This window comes from Nyctereutes procyonoides, unplaced genomic scaffold (assembly GCF_905146905.1).
Source record: "Nyctereutes procyonoides isolate TBG_1078 unplaced genomic scaffold, NYPRO_anot_genome, whole genome shotgun sequence".
NCBI lineage: Eukaryota > Metazoa > Chordata > Mammalia > Carnivora > Canidae > Nyctereutes > Nyctereutes procyonoides.
Window position 1 is genome coordinate 35,645,561 of NW_026575135.1, and position 18,694 is coordinate 35,664,254.

At 40.8% G+C, this 18,694-nt stretch overlaps 1 protein-coding gene across 1 annotated transcript in view; it reads right to left on the reverse strand.

The window, feature by feature from the left end:
- The window catches only part of ADAMTSL1 (ADAMTS like 1), a 379,096-nt gene that overhangs the window by 94,684 nt on the left and 265,718 nt on the right, over positions 1-18,694 (reverse strand). The window contains 1 exon segment of the mRNA XM_055302598.1: positions 9,513-9,640. Coding sequence (XP_055158573.1) covers positions 9,513-9,640 — 128 coding nt within the window.

Genomic DNA, 18,694 nt, shown 5'->3' on the forward strand with positions numbered 1-18,694 from the left:
TTGCCATTACTGGCCACTGAAAATGAATCGTGGGATGCCTGGGTAGCTCAGCAGTTAAGCATCTGCCTTTGGCTCAGGGCATGATCCTGGAGTCCCAGGATCGAGTCCCGCATCGGGCTCCCTGCATGAAGCCTGCTTCTTCCTCTGCCTATATCTCTGCCTCGTGCTCTTTCTCTGTGTCTCTCATGAATAAATAAATGAAACCTTAAAAAAAATGAAAATGAATCGTACTTCAAAGACTTGTGATTTTAACTGTGGAGCTGGAGGTAATCTATGCTAGGAAGTGTGCACTTGCATGTGTCCCCAGGCAGAATGAGACATGTCAAGGATGGCTGGGGTACAGGGCTGTAACAAAAACAGGCACAGCAGGTGGCAGGTTTGGAGACTACCAAATAGCAAGGACTGAGATTCTGAAGTGTCAACTAGTGTTTGTCAGAGTCCTGCTAGGGAACCACTCAGATATGGATTCTGGGTTACATGCATGAGGACTGGGCAAGTTATTTAATCTCTTCTTGCCTTGGTTTTCTACTTCTGTGGCTGTAGAGAGGAATAAGTACATCTATGCACGTGAAACTGTTAGAGCGTTTCCACAGCACAGTGTGAGGTTGGAATAAATGTTAGTGATCATTGGTATCAGCTTTGCTAAAACAAAGAAAAAATGTTATGATGGGTGTTGACGAACTAAGAAAACAGAAAGGGAAAATTTAAAGAAAAGAAAGAAGGACAGGAAAAAGGAGAAGGATCAAATCTGTTATTGAGAAGGAGCTCAACTGTTTCTATATTGAAGAACTGTGAAGGTTTCAGGATAATTAGAGAAGTAAGGATACTCCCGAAACTACCATCAGCATCTGATAGACACAGAGAGCTTAAACATCACCCCAGTGCTGGTCTCATTGGAGATCCCAAGAAAGTAGCTATTTGCAGAGAGGCTGTGAGACCAAGTATGCCAGGCTGACTTGCTGGGGACCCCCACGTCACTATTCAGGAAGCCAGCTGTGATATCCACAGCGGCCCCAAATTTCAACTCAAGAGAAGGTGAGTAAGGCAGTGACATCCACTAATGAAAATATTAGAATATACAGCAATGAGGTGTTATACATTTCACACACTTTCAACCTCTAAAACTAAACAAACTGCATTCAATCCAGATTTAATCAATGAATAATGCCTTGTAATAATAAGTGGGAATATCAAAACAATTCCTTAAGAGATGCTCACCTCTGCAGTTATCATAGGTTTCCCACAATGGCCACTGGCGTTAATCTGCAAAACCCCCCTGAAGTGAGAATTCCCAGTTGAAGAATTTGAGACTCATGAGTTAAATAATGTTTAAGGGATCATGATCAGTGTGATTCCATGAAAGCCCTTATAAAGACCAACAACATCTTATACATCTGAAATGAGTAATGACGATTACTGAGTATTAATTACCAGTCACCATCCCATGCTAGCCAAAAACTTTTCAGGATCTGGCTACCTGGCAATTTCAACAAGAGTCGCTTTGTTACAGATAATAGTTATATTGAAATGCATGATTTTTTTTTCTTAGTCTGGTTCTCCTTCCAAATCCTTTTACATTTTATAGCTCAGGGGTTTTTAACTCCTTTCTATCCTGCTGTCTCTCATGTAGGGTCTCCTTCACTTCACTTCGACATCCTGACCTGAGAGTTGGCATCAGACCTTTCACTCCACTCTGTTACCTGGTACCCTTTCTCATCACCAGTCCTCTGGGAACCTTTCCTCTTACTTGTTATTTTTCCAAGACATCACTGGCAAAAGCTGTACTTCTTTGCAATTTGGTCATCTAGTCTCCCAAAGATAAAGGAAGTACATTTGTAAATGTTTGAATTTCAGGTAAGGGGAGTTTATTATAGCTGGTAGTGGTGGTGGCAGAGGGCCTGATGTTTTTGATTTGTATGTAAGAAATTCATAGAACTCTTAGGTCTTCAAGAGACCTGGTGTGTATCTACTTAAAACCCCTCTGTTTATAATAAGGACATGGATTTATAGTTCTAAATCTGCTTCTAAATTTTGTAATGAGGCAAATACTTTCCTTAGAATCTTACTTGCTCCTTTATTACAATAAGCTTCCTTTTTTGTAATAGTAAAAAATAAATGTTTCTCTTTCATCCAAATCATTACCTGGTTTTAGTTAGTGCAATCTAATAAAATAAATTATTACACTTTGCGTAATACGCTGACTACACTGGGAAATGTGGTGCAATATCTGATCAGAGAATACAGAAAATGGAAGATTCGACCAGAGGGTACTGGCAACCTCCAGGCTATGTTCACAGCACAGACATGTTTAGCCTGAAAATAAGCTTTCACAAGTTTGAATTAGTTGGGCTCAGTTAAAAATGGAGGAATTAAAAATGGTGTGTGTGTGTGTGTGTGTGTGTGTGTGTGTGTGTGCGCGCGCGCGTGCGCACACGCGCCCTTTGGTTTGGCTTCTCTGGAAAAATTAGGAAGTCTATATACATTAAATTTGGATTTTTCTATGGCAACAGTTTGATGAAAATGAGCTGTGCCCTTCAGACAGGGTATGGTAGGCAGAATAATGCTCTGTCCTTCCCAAGATGTCTACAACCTAACTTTTGGAAAAACTGTCTATGTTATGCTACATGGCAAAAAGGAAACTAAGGCTGCTAATCAGCTGACCTTAAAATAGGGAGATTATTTTAAGTATTTAGGTGGGCCCAGCCTATCATATGAGCTCTTAAAATCAGAAGAGGGAGACATAGGAAGTTTGTCAGACAGAAGCAACATGAGAATGGCTCAGTCCACCATTTCTAGCTTTAAAAATGGATAAAGAGAGCCAAATGCCAAAGAATACAGTAGCCTCTAGAATGGCACTCAGTTTATAGTCAGTAACGAAACAGGGACCACAGTCCTAGGTTACAAGGAACTAAGTATTGCCAACAACCCAACTGAGGAAAAAAAAAGAAAAAAAAAAAAGCATCCTCCCCTAGAGCTTTCAGAAAGGGATGCAGGCTGTTGACATCTTGATTTTATCCTGTGAGACTATACTAAACTCTTGACCTAGAGAACTGTCAGATTATATGCTTGTGTTGTTTTAACAAAGTTATAACCACAACAAAAAAATTATATAAGTGACCAATGAGCACAAAAAAGATACTTGACATCATTAATCATTAGGGAAATATAAATTAAAATCACTGTGAAATATTACTTCTCATTTGTGAGCCTGGTTATAATAGTAATAAAAAAAGGATGATAAGCATTGTTGAGGATGTGGAGAAACTGGAACCCTCATACGTTGCTAGTGGAAATGTACCATGGTGAAGCTACTTTGGAACACAGTTGGTAATTTCCCAAAAAGTTAAATCCAAATGTGGCCCGTGAGCCAGCAATTCCACTTCCAGGTGGAAGAGGAGGGTATATGGCAGTGGAGGTGGAAGAGAAGGAAAATATATGTCCATACAAAAACTTGCACATGAACGTTCACTGCAACATTATTCACAATAGCCAAAAAGTAAAATAAATCCAAATATACATCAAATGATGAATGACTAAAATGTGGTATATTCATACAACAGAATATTATTCCACCATAAAAAATTTAGCATATATGCTACATCGTGGATGATGCTAAAAAACTATGCTAAATGAAAGTTGGTAACAAATGACTAGTGTTGTATGATTCCATTGATATGAAACATCCAGAACAGGCAGATCAATGGACACATAGTGTATCAGTGGTTGCCTAGAGCAGGGGGAAATGGGAGGATTGGGGACTGATAGCTAAGAGGCTTGGGGTTTATTTTTGGGATAATGAAAATGCTCTAAAAAGAGCATGGTGTTGGATGTACTAGAAGCCATTGAATTGTATACTGTAAACAGCTGACTTGTGTAATATGTGAATTATATCTCAATAAATCTTTTTATCGATTCTTTTTTTTATTTATTGATTGATTTTAGAGAGCAGGAGGGGCAGAGGGAGAGGAAGAGAGAATCTCAAGCAGACTCCATGTTTAGCATGGAGCCAGATGTGGGGCTCAATCTCAGGACCCTGAGACCACCATCTGAGCCAAAACCATTGTGACTACTAATTATCTGGCACAAAAAATGAGAGGGAATTGAAATTTCTTTGGCCTTGCTATCCTGTTCAGTTGGTGTGACTTTAGCGTAAATATTGCAGGGTCTTTTTTTTTGCAGGGTCTTTTGAAAATGGTCATGGCTTACACTCCTCTTTGGAACATTCCCAGGCTGTATGGCTTCCCTCCCCTCTCTCAATAGTTTTCAATACCATTCTCTAAAGATATCTTTTGCCAATGCCAGCATGCCATGCCACCTCCTCTAATGATTCAGTTGAAGTTGATAATTCCTTGGAAAACTGAGGCAGCAAGTGGTGCTGTCCTCACTTCTTTTACATGTTCCAGTGCAGAATTCTTGACAAAAGGGACCTCATACATAGTACAATCATGTAATGCTGCAGCCTCTCCTAGAAACAACTAACTCAGGATATGCTATATTCCACTATCTCCCCAACCACGCATCCTTCCCTCATTCCTTTGGATAGACATGAGAATCACTTTTTCAGAATCTGAGATGGGCTAGCTTGGATCATTGGTACTTCTTTGTTTCCTTTAGTCTACTGAGGAACAGAGGAAGTTGGTAGGATTCTCCTGCTATATTCTTATCTATTCTATAAAAGCTAGGGCTCTTTAGTGGGCATGCCTCACATTTGTAGATACTGAACAAAACTTAGGAACATAAAATCCCTTGATGGCAGGCTGGATTAGTCAACGGCCATTACCCTGTTGTTCAGAGCACCATCTGAAATATAGCCAAACTTGTCTACCTTTCCCTTTGATCTAGTGCACTGGAGAAAACCTTCCTTTTTCTGTCTTTGCCACTGGTGACAGGACCCTCTCTGAGTCTAACTGTCTGTGAAGCAAAGTCCACCTCTGGTTAATAGAATTGCTGGATAAAAATTTCAGAAATGCCAATCTGAAATGACTTATGTTATAAGAACCTTAGAAAACTGCTTGCCTTTTATTACAGCTACTAAATCATGATGGGGAGGGTAGAGAAAGAAGAATTTCAAGGACAACTGCCTTTTATTTTTATTTTCCTTTTATTTTATTTTCTGTGATCTCTTTATTAGACACAGTATGTGTCAGCTATTCAACTCATAAAAAAGCAGAAAAGCATGCCAGGAAAGGAGAAATATTTTCTGTCTCTCTCTTCCTGTGAAAACTTCAGATGAGCTCATCTGTATTCTCTCCTTTCAATGAAAGATATGCTCATCCCTCATCTTCTTCTCATTTTCCAGTGATGATGTCAGGCAGGCCTTACAGTATCTCTTTTGTGATCTTATAAAATCAATGACAACCAAAAACGTTTCCCTTATGGCTATGACCTCATCCATGGTCTACACCTGGATAGGACTCATCTGCATTGGTAAGTAGAGCTAACCTCCATGGATCCAGACTGAAACAATTTACCAGGAAACTACTGCTTTCCTTCAAAACCCTGCCTTTGCCATTCAGATGGGAAGGTTTCTGAGCAACCTGGCTGAGTGTTGAATCTGACTAGTCGCAATGGCTCTCCCGTCTTTGTGCCCATCTCTGTGTACACCTGAAACCCTCCTTCACCTAGAATCATCTATAACTGGTTTACAGCAATCAGTACTTCAAAATGTTAGGGATGTGACATTTTGGGGACATTCTTATACTCCTTCCTACCCCTTATTGCCATACCATCCACTGTATGTTACTGTCATCTACATTCTGATCAGTGAAAGAGGCATTTAATTAAATCAGTTCAGGACAGGAAGGAATTTTGAGGCCCTGTGTTTACCTGGGCTGTGAGCTTCCATTCTGAACCAGTGAGGGTGACAAGGAAATGCTGGCCATTTCCAAGCAGAGACACACTAGCAAAGTACTTGCAAAGTACTCTCAAATCTCTGAGACTTACAAATAAATCAATATGTAATGGATGAGTGTGGAGAAAAACAAAAGGATACTAAAGATAATATTTTACAAGCCCAAATATGGAAGACCAAGGAAGGGTTTGGCAGTACTAGCATGCCTGAAGCTGAATGGTGTTTACATATTTAAAGAAAAATTGTGTACAGAGTAGCGATGGACCCAAAATGAATCTGAGAGGCAGAACTGACAACACAGTCAATCCAGAGGACGGGACAACTCAATGGAAGAGGTCTGGTTGTGGGCCAAGGAACATACAACAGGGCCATGTGAAATATTCCCTACCACAAGCTGTCCGCCTGGCTCCGAATCCAGGAAGTCTAGCCTTTCACAGATGGTTAATTCAACTTCTCAGGCTGGCATGGAGACATGGAAGGTGAGGTGCTCTACAAAGCGTTTGTGAGCATTCTGGTTTCTGAAAAGGAGTCTCCCCTACTGTAAAAATAACTTGGCTTTTGTTTTGTGCATTATCTTCACAATAATAGTAGCTAACAAATATTGAGTGCACAATTATAAGCATATGAATGAATGTACTCAATCTTCACCCAAACGTCTGAATCAAGTACTACTTCTTTTACCATTTAACAAATGAAGAAGCCAAGTCAGAGAGAGCAAAGAAGTTGCTTGAGATTATACAGTCAGGAAGTGACAGAGCCAGGATTCCAATCCAGACTACAGGCTACTGAGCCCGCAGGCTTAACTGTCTTGCTGTGCCTGCTCTTGTGAATTATTATGAACAAGTTTCCCCACTTCTGGTCAATCTCAGGCACACTGGAAGACCAAAATTTATACCTTCCTTACAAAATCATGGAGACACCTGAGTATCTTGAACCTCAAAAAGATTTCCCCCCCTTCTAGTCTAAAATCCATACAGAAGCCAAAGCAAAAACTGCAATGTTTTTGGAAGTACGGAAGCACAGAGATTTACCATGAAGATTAGATTGCAAGTGAGCTGAACTGGTTCCTAAATCCAAACTCGAAAAATTTCAGTGTGAAGACTTCTAATGAAAAATACATGGAAGCCAAGTTGGACTAATGTTTTACACATTTTAGAATTGCTTTCAGGATGCGTTTCATTTTAGAAAAGCTAGAGAAAGAAAACGCAGCAATTATTGAGTGTGAACTACGTGCCTGGCATTGGGCTAAGTGCTTTTTCACACATGCCATCTCATTTAATACACAATCCCATAAGATATTATTAATTTCATTTTTATAGATGAGAATGAACACTCAGTGAGGTTATATGGTTTGTTCATGGGAAGCAGTATAATGGGTAAACAAATTCTGAAATGCTTGACACTCATTTTTCCCTTAAATGTAGTGTATTATGTGGGTGGTATTTTATACATCACTACACAGGATCTTGAAACATACCTTTGAAGGAAACGGTAAGTACCTCCCCATTCTAGGTGGTCCTGTATGCATCTGTTGCCTTCACTAGTCTGTAAGCATCATGGAGCATCAGGCCTTAGTTATTGCTAAAGGCCCTTCAGTACTTGGTCGGGGGTGTGTTTAGAATAGGATCTGGGGGCAGCCCCGGTGGCTCAGCGGTTTAGTGCCACCTTTGGCCCAGGGTGGGATCCTGGAGACCCGGGATCGAGTTCCACGTTGGGCTCCCTGCATGGAGCCTGCATCTCCCTCTGCCTGTGTCTCTGCGTCCCCCCACCCCCTCTGTCTCTCATGAATAAATAAATTAAAAAAAGAAGAAGAAGAATAGGATCTGGTATGCCTTGAGTATAGATGATAATCCCAGCTAAAGACACAACTGCAATCTTAAGGCAACTAATTAAAATACATTTTGAAGCTTATTTTTTAGTGGGACTATTAGATTCACCAGCAGACCTAAACAAAGCCCAGCACTGAAATTCAAGGACATAGTCCCATAAGCCCTAAGTGTGGTGGTTGTGATCTACTTCATTGGCCAGCCTCTTCCTCCCATTCCCCAGTGTCTGTTTGGCTGCTCTCTCTTTCCTGGCTTTGAACACTTTGGCAGCCTCCAATAGGGCTTCTTCAAAGAGCTGAAGACAAGTCTGATGTTACAATTGCCTTACTTCATTCCAGACAGGTTTCCATTAATCGTATTAAATTCAGGTGAACAAAGGGTATTTAGTCTGTAATGGAGCTGAACCATATCTGGATAAACATAAACAAGAGACTTAATCCTGTAAAAGCCATTATTTGCCAGCAATTGGAAGGATGTCAGCAGTGCCCTTGCTAAGGCAGGTTGAAGTGTGGAAGGCAGAAGAGATTTTAGGAGATTGGTGCTGAGCATCTGGACTCTGTATAAAGAGGGGAATAAAGACCGTAACTGGAATACATTAGGAGTAAAGCAAATGTTCTACTCACTAAAAAGGGGGGGCATTAATAATATCAGTCTTTAATCCACCCCAGGATAATCTCAGCTTGCCTTATTCACTGCTGACTTTTATCTTCCCTGGAAAGCCTCCTGCTAAAGGTCCCTTTCCAGAGCAGCCTTAGGTCATGGGGGCAGAAATACTGTTGCTAAACAGGTATGCAAGGGAGTAGCATGTGTGACTAGAGAACAGTGTGACAACATAATCCTAGCATGGACCGATGAGGTCAGTGTGGGGTGATGTTGGCTTTTCTAGCATCTACTGAATCATCTGACGGGAGCAGCAATTGAAAAGAATAAATAGGAACACATGCAACATACTGCCAGAAAGACTGTATGGCCCAGATCTGAGTAAAAGGATCGTACTTTGGGAGGATCATTGGGGAAGTGGAGGGAACAATGAGCTGGGATTCAGGAGGCCTCAGTCCCCTTATCTCTACAACTAGCTGAGTGGCTACATGACCTCAGGTGAGCTGGCCTCTAAGAAATGAGGGCACTGGTACAGTTGGTACCTAAGGTCTTTTTTAGTTTCAAAGGCAAGGATTGTGTCCTATGTTAAGAGAGGTTTTATAAAGTACATGATGACAAGACCACAACCTTGGAGGCCCTGTACTCTGCACAGCAGTTTTCTTAAGTCATCATGTGTAGAATGTTTTCTAACCCTATGGATAAAGGGAAAGTATTGGCAGGTGCAGTAGAACAAGAGGTTGAAATAAAACAGAATTGGACAGAACACTCCTGCTCCAAATCCTGACCACAGAATTCTAACTACCTGTGAGTCTTAAAGTCTTCTTTGCAACAGGTGTAACACAGAAATGACAGGATCTCAAAAGAGCATTCAATGATCTCAGGTCATGACTCGTGTTCCTTAACATGGAACTTGTACACAACTCCTTTGTTCATGTTGTTCTTTCTTCCTGGAATATTTCCCCCATCTCTGCTTATCAAAATCTACTCATTCTGACTCTAATATATCCCAGATGGAATGAATGTTCTTGCACATTCAGGTTATTTATAGTACTTATTTCATTCTCCCTCCTAATATACCTCATCTCCATTTAATTTTAACTATAGGTTATAATCTCTCTGAAGGCAGGGTATGAATCTCATCTATCTATGTGTTCCTGGGCCTGCTGGGCATGTGGTAGGCACACACTCAATAATGGTTTCATTCTGAATCGAACTACACAAGATTTTCATGTTACCTGCTAATGTGACGGCAATGGAGACAGAGTCATATCCCAAGGCATTTGTGGCATTACAAGTGTAGAAACCCACATCAGCTTCCACTGGTGCCAGGATCTGTAAGGAATCATCTGGCTGTAGAAGAATCCTGGAGCAACAGAAAAGAAATGGAGACCTGATCAGGTCATTTGACTCCTTTTTGGCATTCAATACTGGTAAGGCAGTAGGCCTTTAAAGCAGGCTCTGTGCCCAGCATGGGGCTTGAACTCATGACCCTTAGATCAAGACCTGAGCTGAGATCAAGAGTCGGACACTTAACGGAGCCACTCAGGTGCTCCTGGAACCCTGTTCTAAAACAGAGACAAACCAGCCACAGTGACACTCAGGAACCCGGGCTTTCTTGCCACTTTGATTGATGTAATTCTGACAGCAACCCCAAATGAGGCTTTTGATTACCTATACAGCTTGTTGATTATTTGATCTAAAAATACCAGTTGGAGTCGACAGCATATGTTTGCCGAATACATATAACACCCACATCATGACTGAGAGGGGACGTTACAATGAATGTGCTTTTGGATTTGGGAAAGGCTTATTAAGGAAAAGGAAAAATCATAAAGGAGGAGTACAGCTTGGTTGGATGGTGGAAAGTAGGCAGGGCTTCCAGACATGGAGTAAGGCATCTGGAGTAAAGGCTTGGAGGTGTGTAAGAGGAAGCCAAGAGTCAAATATTGGTTGAGAGGATCCTGGTGTATATATTTGAAGGAAATTGTATGTCTAACTACCTCTCAATTCGCAGTAGTCATATATACATCTATTACCTTCATTAGTCTGTAAACATTATGGGGTATAAAACCCAGATCTTATTGTTTCCCATAATACTTAATAAAGGACCCTTTGTAGAGAAGGTGCCTGATAAAATGAAGGCAAAGCCTGCCCTTCAGGGCAATGGTAGAGAATTCCAGAATAATCACCATCCAGTTCAGACACTTTGCTTTTCCTGAAAAGAATTATAAGAATTACATTGTGAGTAATTCTCATCCTAGCAAGAGCTTCAAAACCTGCTCCAATCTTAGTCTGTTGGTTCTTTTTGGATGTATGCCATTTCTAAGAACCATCTGCTACATCATAGCAGTTAAGCAGATTAGTGACTGATGATGACTTGAAGCAGATGTTTCAGCGATTTGGTAAGGCTGATGACAACTGGATCATGTAGGTGGAGGATGACAACTGGATCGTGTAGGTGGAGGTGGGAATCCAGAAGGGCAGGGAGGTGGACATGACAGGAAGCTCAGAGATCTAGTGCCCGGACCTGTCAAGGGCCAGCATATGTCAGCAAACCATTCAGTGGCACAGCAATGCCTTACAGGTGGTTTATGGGCTTCTAGAGTCAGTCATTTCCATCTTTGTGATAATTTTCACCTCCCTGGTTTCAAAAGACCCAAAGATCTGTTCACCTTATATCATGTTAACATCTACCTGCAGGAAGTAAGCTTTAAACAAGGGTCATTTTTTTAGGAAAGGTTGGGAGGGAAAGCATAAAAATGTTAGATGAACTCATGAGACTTGGTAAAATTAAGACTAGGAGTCAGACCTCCTGCCCTAGCAACATGTTCTCCCCCACTATACAATTATTTTCTTTCTTCACTATCTCTCCTGTTGGGTCCTCTCCAGACTCTATGGGTATGAGCACTTCGGCAATGCCTCTTGTCAGCTCTTAGTTATTCTCAGGTGGGCAACCAGTCTGGCAATGGACCATGCTTCTCAACTCCATTTTTGGCCTTGGGCCAATTGCATTGCTTATTCTTACCTCTTGTCAGAGGAAAGGCAGGAAAGAGGCAAAGCAAGGCTTATGTGTATCAGTCCTCAATCTACTTCAGTTTTGGTAAAAATGGGGAAGGAAATAGAAAACCTAAGCTAAAGGGAAGTTTCTGGATGGTCTGTGTTTGATTCGGTGCCATTCCACACCATCGCCACAACTGTTGAGGACAGTCACCACAAAAGTGACACTGGACTTTAGCTGGAGTTTTGTGAGGGGTGGGAGGGAGGCCACGAGAGACTGGGGTAGAACACATCCACTCTTTCACTCACACATTCATTAAATGTGAAGTGATTTTTCTCAGACGAGTACACATTAGTCTGTTTCAAAGAAGCTAATAAGAGAAAGATGACTATAACACTTCTTATCTTTGATAAACCACATAATATGTAATAACATCACTATCTTAAAAGAGAATCTTAACAGATACAACATATTATGGTCGCTAAATTTCCTCAAGTATTTAGGCTGTTTCAGATTTAAAAAAATTAAAAATTTACTTTATGATTTAAATCATTATGATGTCTCAGGAACATGTATGCCTCCATAATGATTTCCAAACAGCAATAATAAAAGCAGGCTTAATAAAATTTCAATAGAACTGACTACTCATAATGATTGAGTTTAGTCCATTGTTATTGTTTTACTGCTCTCAAAAGTCAAGGATTAGAATTTGCTAAATTCCCAAGTCCATTGGGATAGCTGCATCCCTAAAACCATTACCCCTTCTTTCTTCCCTTCAAAAAGGTTCCTTGAATTGAACACTCAGAGCAGGAGGCTAGGAGACTGGCCTTCTGAACCTTATTTTGGCCCTGCTATTGTTTAAATAGTCACCACAGGCAAATCCCTTCACCTTCCTACATTTCAGCTTATCAACTTCTAAAATCCAACTGAAGTAGGTTTTCCCATTCAGCAGCGGAAGCTGTAAAACTAAGGTATATAAGGAAGTTTCAGACCATCTTTTGGCATTTCCAATGATGCTTTTGTTGGTAATGTTGGACACTCTGAGTGAAGAATTAAATGAGAGGAAGGACAGGAGTGGTAAAGATTGTCAGAAAGGGAGGAAAGGGCACATGCTATTAACCAATTCTCTGTAGCCCCCAGACAATTTATTAGATCTTCATATTCAGATCATTTTTTCCCCATAAAGCCATTCTATCTGCCTGATCTCATGTAGGAGGTACAAAACCCACTGCCAAGCCTGAGCCACCCATTTTTAAAGGTGGGTGTACCGGTTAGTAGTTCCTCCAGGCACAGGTACTACTGAGTGAGCCATAATGCTTTCTGAGCAGGTCTGAAGCTTGGAAAATATTCCCACAGAGGTGATGAAGAGGAGGAGAGCCTTCACACCAGGCTAAAAGCCAAACAGGTCTGTATTAGGATGGGAATAGTGGGAGTGGAAAGGAATGAACCTAGACCTTGAGATTTACCATTTGCATGTTTTTTTATTCCATAAAATGTATATACAAAGACAAAGAAGATTAAGTCTTTGCCTTCATAAAAAGAGTCTTAAATATTAATTTAAGACAAAACCTACAGGGGACAGAATCTGAACTTATTACATATACTTACAAATTATTTACACTCATAAAACTGAACTCTTTAGCTCAAAGGAGCTACAGAGTTATTTGTTTGCAGAGTTGAATTTGAAATAGAGATTCTTGGTCTAGCACTCTTTTCTTCTTCTTCTTCTTTTTTTTTTTTTTTTAATTCAATTTATCAGGTCTTTGGTATGTCCTAAACTTTGGTAGATGGGGGTTTGGAGGCTGCCACCAGGGGGAGCAGCAGTTCTGGAGTGGGTTCCCATAAAGGGCTCTCTAGGAAATACAACAAGGCAAAGGAAAGGGCTTCCCTGTGAAGCCTGAGATTGGTTTTCATCTACTCTATCTAGCCTGGCATCCAGGGAGAGAGATTCCTGAAAAAAATTTTTTTCTTTGTATTTCAGGCGTCTGCTCTATTAATTTAACTTAATTGGTTAGTAGCTGATTTCTGTCAGCTTGAATTTCATCTTCAGATTTGACAGGCCTGTTTTAGAATGCGCAGACACAGAAACATAGAGCTGCTTTCCAAGCAAAACCAGAAAGATCTCTCTGGGGTTGTTTTGGAATTTAAGGAATCAGAGAATGAGGGGACATGGAATGGGGCATAATTAAGGCCTACACAGAAAATGGTCCTGTGGTCACATTAGGTATATTAATACTAGCTGCTTTTCTCCCATACCCATGCCCCACTTCCCTTTTGGTTTACTGAGCTAAAACTTACTGCTTTATTTCTTTGATCATACAGTTAGCTGGAAAATAAAGGAGTTTTGCTTTTCTGATGGCCTTTACTTGTGAGCTGCTTTGTGACAGCCTGTCTTCCCGAGCATTCTAGCTGCTAAGAGAGTAAAAACAATTGTTTTGTTACATAAGTACGGCCCTTGTCCACCTTGTGAGTAGGACCCAGACAAAGTGTCCATGGGCCAGTCCTACCAAGTCCAAGCTCCTTGAGGTGAGGCTTTCTCCTCTGCATTTGTAATGTACAGTGAGAAAGTGTGCGGAGTTGAAAAAAAGGCAGCTCTGGGTGTCCTAAAGAAAGTCTCTAGCATTCTGTGAGTGAGGTGGCATTGTGATGCCTCCTGAACCCTTGGCTCCACTATGAACACCACTGTCTCGTCTGAGGGCTGTCTCTCAAAGTGACCTCCATGACCAAATGAAGCTGCTGTGGAGAGGAAGGCTTCTGACTTCAATCAGAAGAAACAGAGGCATGTGGAGGTCTTGGGTGAACTTTTCAGCTCTGAGCCTCTGAGTCCTTTCTTCAAATTGAGGATAGTACTGCAAACAGTTTCTATGAGGATCAAATAAAGCAGTAAGACCCATTCTTACTGTTTTCTAAGCTAAAAAATAAATCAGCTTCAACACCAAATGCAGTGAAAAAACTGGTATTTTTAAAAATGATGTAGGTGGTGCTAACCTATGTTACCATTTTGGAACTCCTCCTTTTCAAGAGGAAATTTTATTTTATTTTATTTTATTTTATTTTTTATTTTTTTTTTAAAATTTTTTTTCAAGAGGAAATTTTAAAGCTCTGGACACAGAGATACCCATTTGCTACCTGGGTCATCATATTGCACCATCTCAGGCCTTCTGCTCCGACAGGCAAGCATTCTTAATCCATGTTAGGTCTCAACACAGGACTGGATGCTGGAGCTTATAGGAAAATCCTTTCTCTTTAGAATAGTATTTTCCACTCATCTTTGCAAAATTACCTATCCCACATCCCAACACTAACTTGTTTCTCTAGTCAAGGTGGCTTCTTTGACTCTCCTTGTCATTAGCTTGGGGATGAATTCATGCTCTTTCTCCTCCCATCTATCCTTCCAAATTCTCCCATTCCATTAAGAATGAGTTAAGTCCTATGTTCTGTGTTACCATGTTCCATGGGATTTCTCCCTTTCCCGATCTTTCAAAGTTGTTCTAAACTGTACTATAAAACTCTTTCTATTCTATGATGTTTCTTTAGTTCGATTGGAAATACTGCAAGGGCTGAGACTCTTTTGCTTCTTTCATGATTCCCTCCTCAGTATTCAGTACAGGGCTGGCATGCTGAATAGATACTTGTTTAGTTATCTTCAGAGAAATGAAGCTAAAAATGTTCCTACTGACAACACAGCATAGTGGTTAAGAGCACAGATGCTGAAGGCAAACTGCCTAGGTCCCAACTCCAGCTTTACCACTTAGTCACTCTGTAACCTTGGGCAGGTCATGTATCTCACAGTGTCACAGTTTCCTTATCCGTAGAATGAGGGGAATTATAGCACCTATCTAGGGTTGTTGTGTGTATGCTACCTGAGCTCAAGTGTTTAAAGAATATAGATGATGGGCTCAGTCAGTTAAGCTTCCGACTCTTGGTTTTGGCTCAGGTCATGATTTCAGGGTCATGAGATCGAGCCTGGCTTTAGACTCTGTTTTGGGCGTGGAGCCTGCTCAAGATTCTCTCTCTTTCCCCCTTCTCTTCCCATCACTCCTGCGAGCATTCTCTCTCTCTCTCAAAACATAAATAAAGAATGCAGATGAGTGCCTGATGTGGTAAAACCTATGGAAGCACAGGTTGTTGCTGTTGTGATTGACATGACCATCGCCATTATGATTCATTCTCCAAGTCTGAGTATATGTATTCTGAATGTTGTGATAAACTGTTCTGACAAGGGTAAATGACTGAGAAATGTAGAGCTTTCCCGGAATAAAACATCAATGAGGGGGATCCCTGGGTGGCTCAGCAGTTTAGTGCCTGCCTTCGGTCCAGGGTGTGGTCCTGGAGTCCCGGGATCGAGTCCCACATAGGGCTCCCTGCATGGAGCCTGCTTCTTTCTCTGCCTATGTCCCTCATGAATAAATAAATAAAAACATCAATGAGGCGCACAGGGAGGGACAAGGAGTCTGCTGTGTGAGCAAGCAGGGAGTGAGCTGCAGTACCTTTACCTTGGTGGGGGTGGAAAAGAGGAGCAGAGGCTGAGGCCATATGGCACACTGGGTTGGCAACTGGCTCAGCTTCAGTCTTGACTCAGAAATCTCTAAATAAGTACAACTACATATTTTCATACAGCTATGAACTATATACTGAAATGTTAGAACATGCAAAAACAAAAAAGATATAGAGAATAAAGGAATGAAATTTGGGAAAAAGTGAGCTTACAAGCAAGTATGTGAGGTGAAAGGCTGTGCAGAGAACATCAGCTCCAAACTCCTGGGAGGAGCTGCTGAGGACTTTTACTTACCCTGAAATGCAGATTTTTTTCCCCCTGCCTTGGAACCTTTAAGATTAGGATCATCAAATCTACCACAAAGGGACAGTAAGGGCTGGTACTTATTACACAGGTATATAAGCTTTCTATAATTTTATTCTCATGGTCATGTGATTAGATTGATATTTTCATCCCTTTTGAGAGAGGAAGCAAAAGCTCAGAGAATTAACTTGTTCAGCTAGTGCATAGTAGAATCAGGAATGAGTAGTGACCTTTGACCTTTTAAGAAAACCATATCCAGGCATCCGCTGGGGCCTAATAGTAAGGCATGTGGTTTGGCTTCATTTTTGGTGGGGGGTAATTTGTGCCAAGGTTTGTAGTTACTCAGGGAAATGGACAATCACTAACAAGAATATTCTGGATTTTAAATAACTGGAAGGCATGTGGTTTGGCCTCATTTTTGGTGGGGGGTAATTTATGCCAAAGTTTGTAGTTACTCAGGGAAATGGATAATCACTAACAAGAATATTCTAGATTTTAAATAGCTTAAAGCTGAAGGAAAAAAAAATGCTGTGAGAAGACCTCCTCTGTGAGCAAGAGGTTTTTTTTTTTTTTTTTTTCCTGAAACCAAAAATTATAGTAGCCTAGAGACTTGCAAGGGAGAGTTTTGATTTGTACAGATATTTTGGGGAACAGATTTGAGGTTCATGAAGAGTTTCATATCACCATTTGGCTAGAGCAGCTTTTTATAACTTTGGTTGTTTTTAATGCAATTGCCAACCAAAATTTATTTGATGCTGGAAGCTTCACGATTGCTCCAGGTGGAAGTATAGAAAATATTCTTGGAATGGGAAAGGCCACCTGACCACACATTCTTAACCCTGTCCTAATACTTTCTGCCAAACTCTTCAACTTCTTTCTCTTTAGCAACTCATGAAATCTTGAATTTGCTAATATTTGTAGTTTTATTTGCTAGCTGGGTAATTCATTTTGAACTATCAACCTCTGCATGAAATGACTCTGACTTGATTTCCTATTTACCTGGGAGAAGGATCAAACTCTGGTCAGCTGCCACCTGCTTTTGTCAATAGAGTTTTATTGGAGCGCCACCATGCCGCTGGAACGGCTTTCTATTACTGCTTTTATGCTACAATGGCAGAAATGAACGGTTGGGACAAAGATAGGATGACCTGCAAAGCCTAAAATGTTTATTATTTGGCCCTTTACAAGAAAAGTTCACTGACCTGGACCTAGAATCCTAGAATATGGAAGAATTTTCACTTCTGGTTTGTTTCAGTGCTTCATTTATAGAACAAAGTTAACCACAGTTTCAGAACTATGCCTTTTTTTAGAATTGTCTTTTCTTTCTCTTTCTTTCTTTCTTTCTTTCTTTCTTTCTTTCTTTCTTTCTTTCTTTCTTTCTTTCTTTCTTTCTTTTTTTATATATTTATTTATTCATGAGAGACAGAGGCAGAGGCAGAGGCAGAGACACAGGCAGAGGGAGAAGCAGGCCCCATGCAGGGAGCCCGATGTGGGACTCGATCCCAGGACTCCAGGATCACGCCCTGGGACGAAGGCAGGCAGGCGCCAAACCGCTGAGCCACCCAGGGATCCCTCCCTCCCTCCCTCCCTCCCTCCCTTCCTTCCTTCCTTCTTTCTTTCTTCTTTCTTTTCTTTTCTTTTCTTTTCTTCTTTCCTTCCTTCCTTCCTTCCTTCCTTCCTTCCTTCCTCCTTCCTTTCTTTCTTTCTCTTCCTTCTTTCTTTCTTTCTCTCTCTCTCTCTCTCTCTCTCTCTCTCTCTTTCCTTCTTCTTTCTTTCTTTCTTTCTTTCTTTCTTTCTTTCTTTCTTTCTTTCTTTCTTTCTTTCTTTCTGATTGCTTTTCTAAGAAGAATTAATTAACCACTAGGGGGATCTTTGGAGACCCTCCTAACCTGTAAGGGAATAGTCAGTGCCTCACTTGTGCCACCTGCTTGTCACTGTCTTGTGTCCTCTGATGCTCTGTGACCTTTATATTGACCTTCAATACTCCCCCCCCACCCCAACCCCAGGCTTATGTATTTACTGGGATGGCCCCCTTTCCTCTGACTTGCTATTTGTCCAGTTTTCAACGGGGAAAAACATTTGTCATCCCCACTGCCTTTAGTTCTACAAAGGAAATGAGCCAAACCAAACTGAAACTGATTTCTTCTCTATCTGCCCTGCTTCCAGTTTTTATGGTTGCTGCAAACTTGGAAACTGTATTTCATGTGCTTATGACTTTTACATGTAGCGTTATTCACAGCTGTGGTCCTGATATTGACCCTGGAGGCATTTCCCATTTGATTCTCTCTTCCATTCTGAGAAGTTTCCATCTGTAAACACTCTGTGTTGCCCAGGTCGAAGCCTTCCAAATACTCCTTAATTCATCTCCTATTCAACACCACTTTGGAAGGTTGTCCAATACTCTCTGGGAACTATAAGCATAGAGAGCATACAGATTTCTCTCTTTTACCAGAACAGAAACAGTAGCAAAAAAAAAAAAAAAAAAAAAAAAAAAAGAAAAAGAAAATGCTAGAAGAATATAATAAGCATCCTCTCCTAGTGCTTGGATATAGGCTAATTATCCATTACACTATGTTTCCTACATACCTTTCTATCTCAACTCCTTGAACAACTGCCAG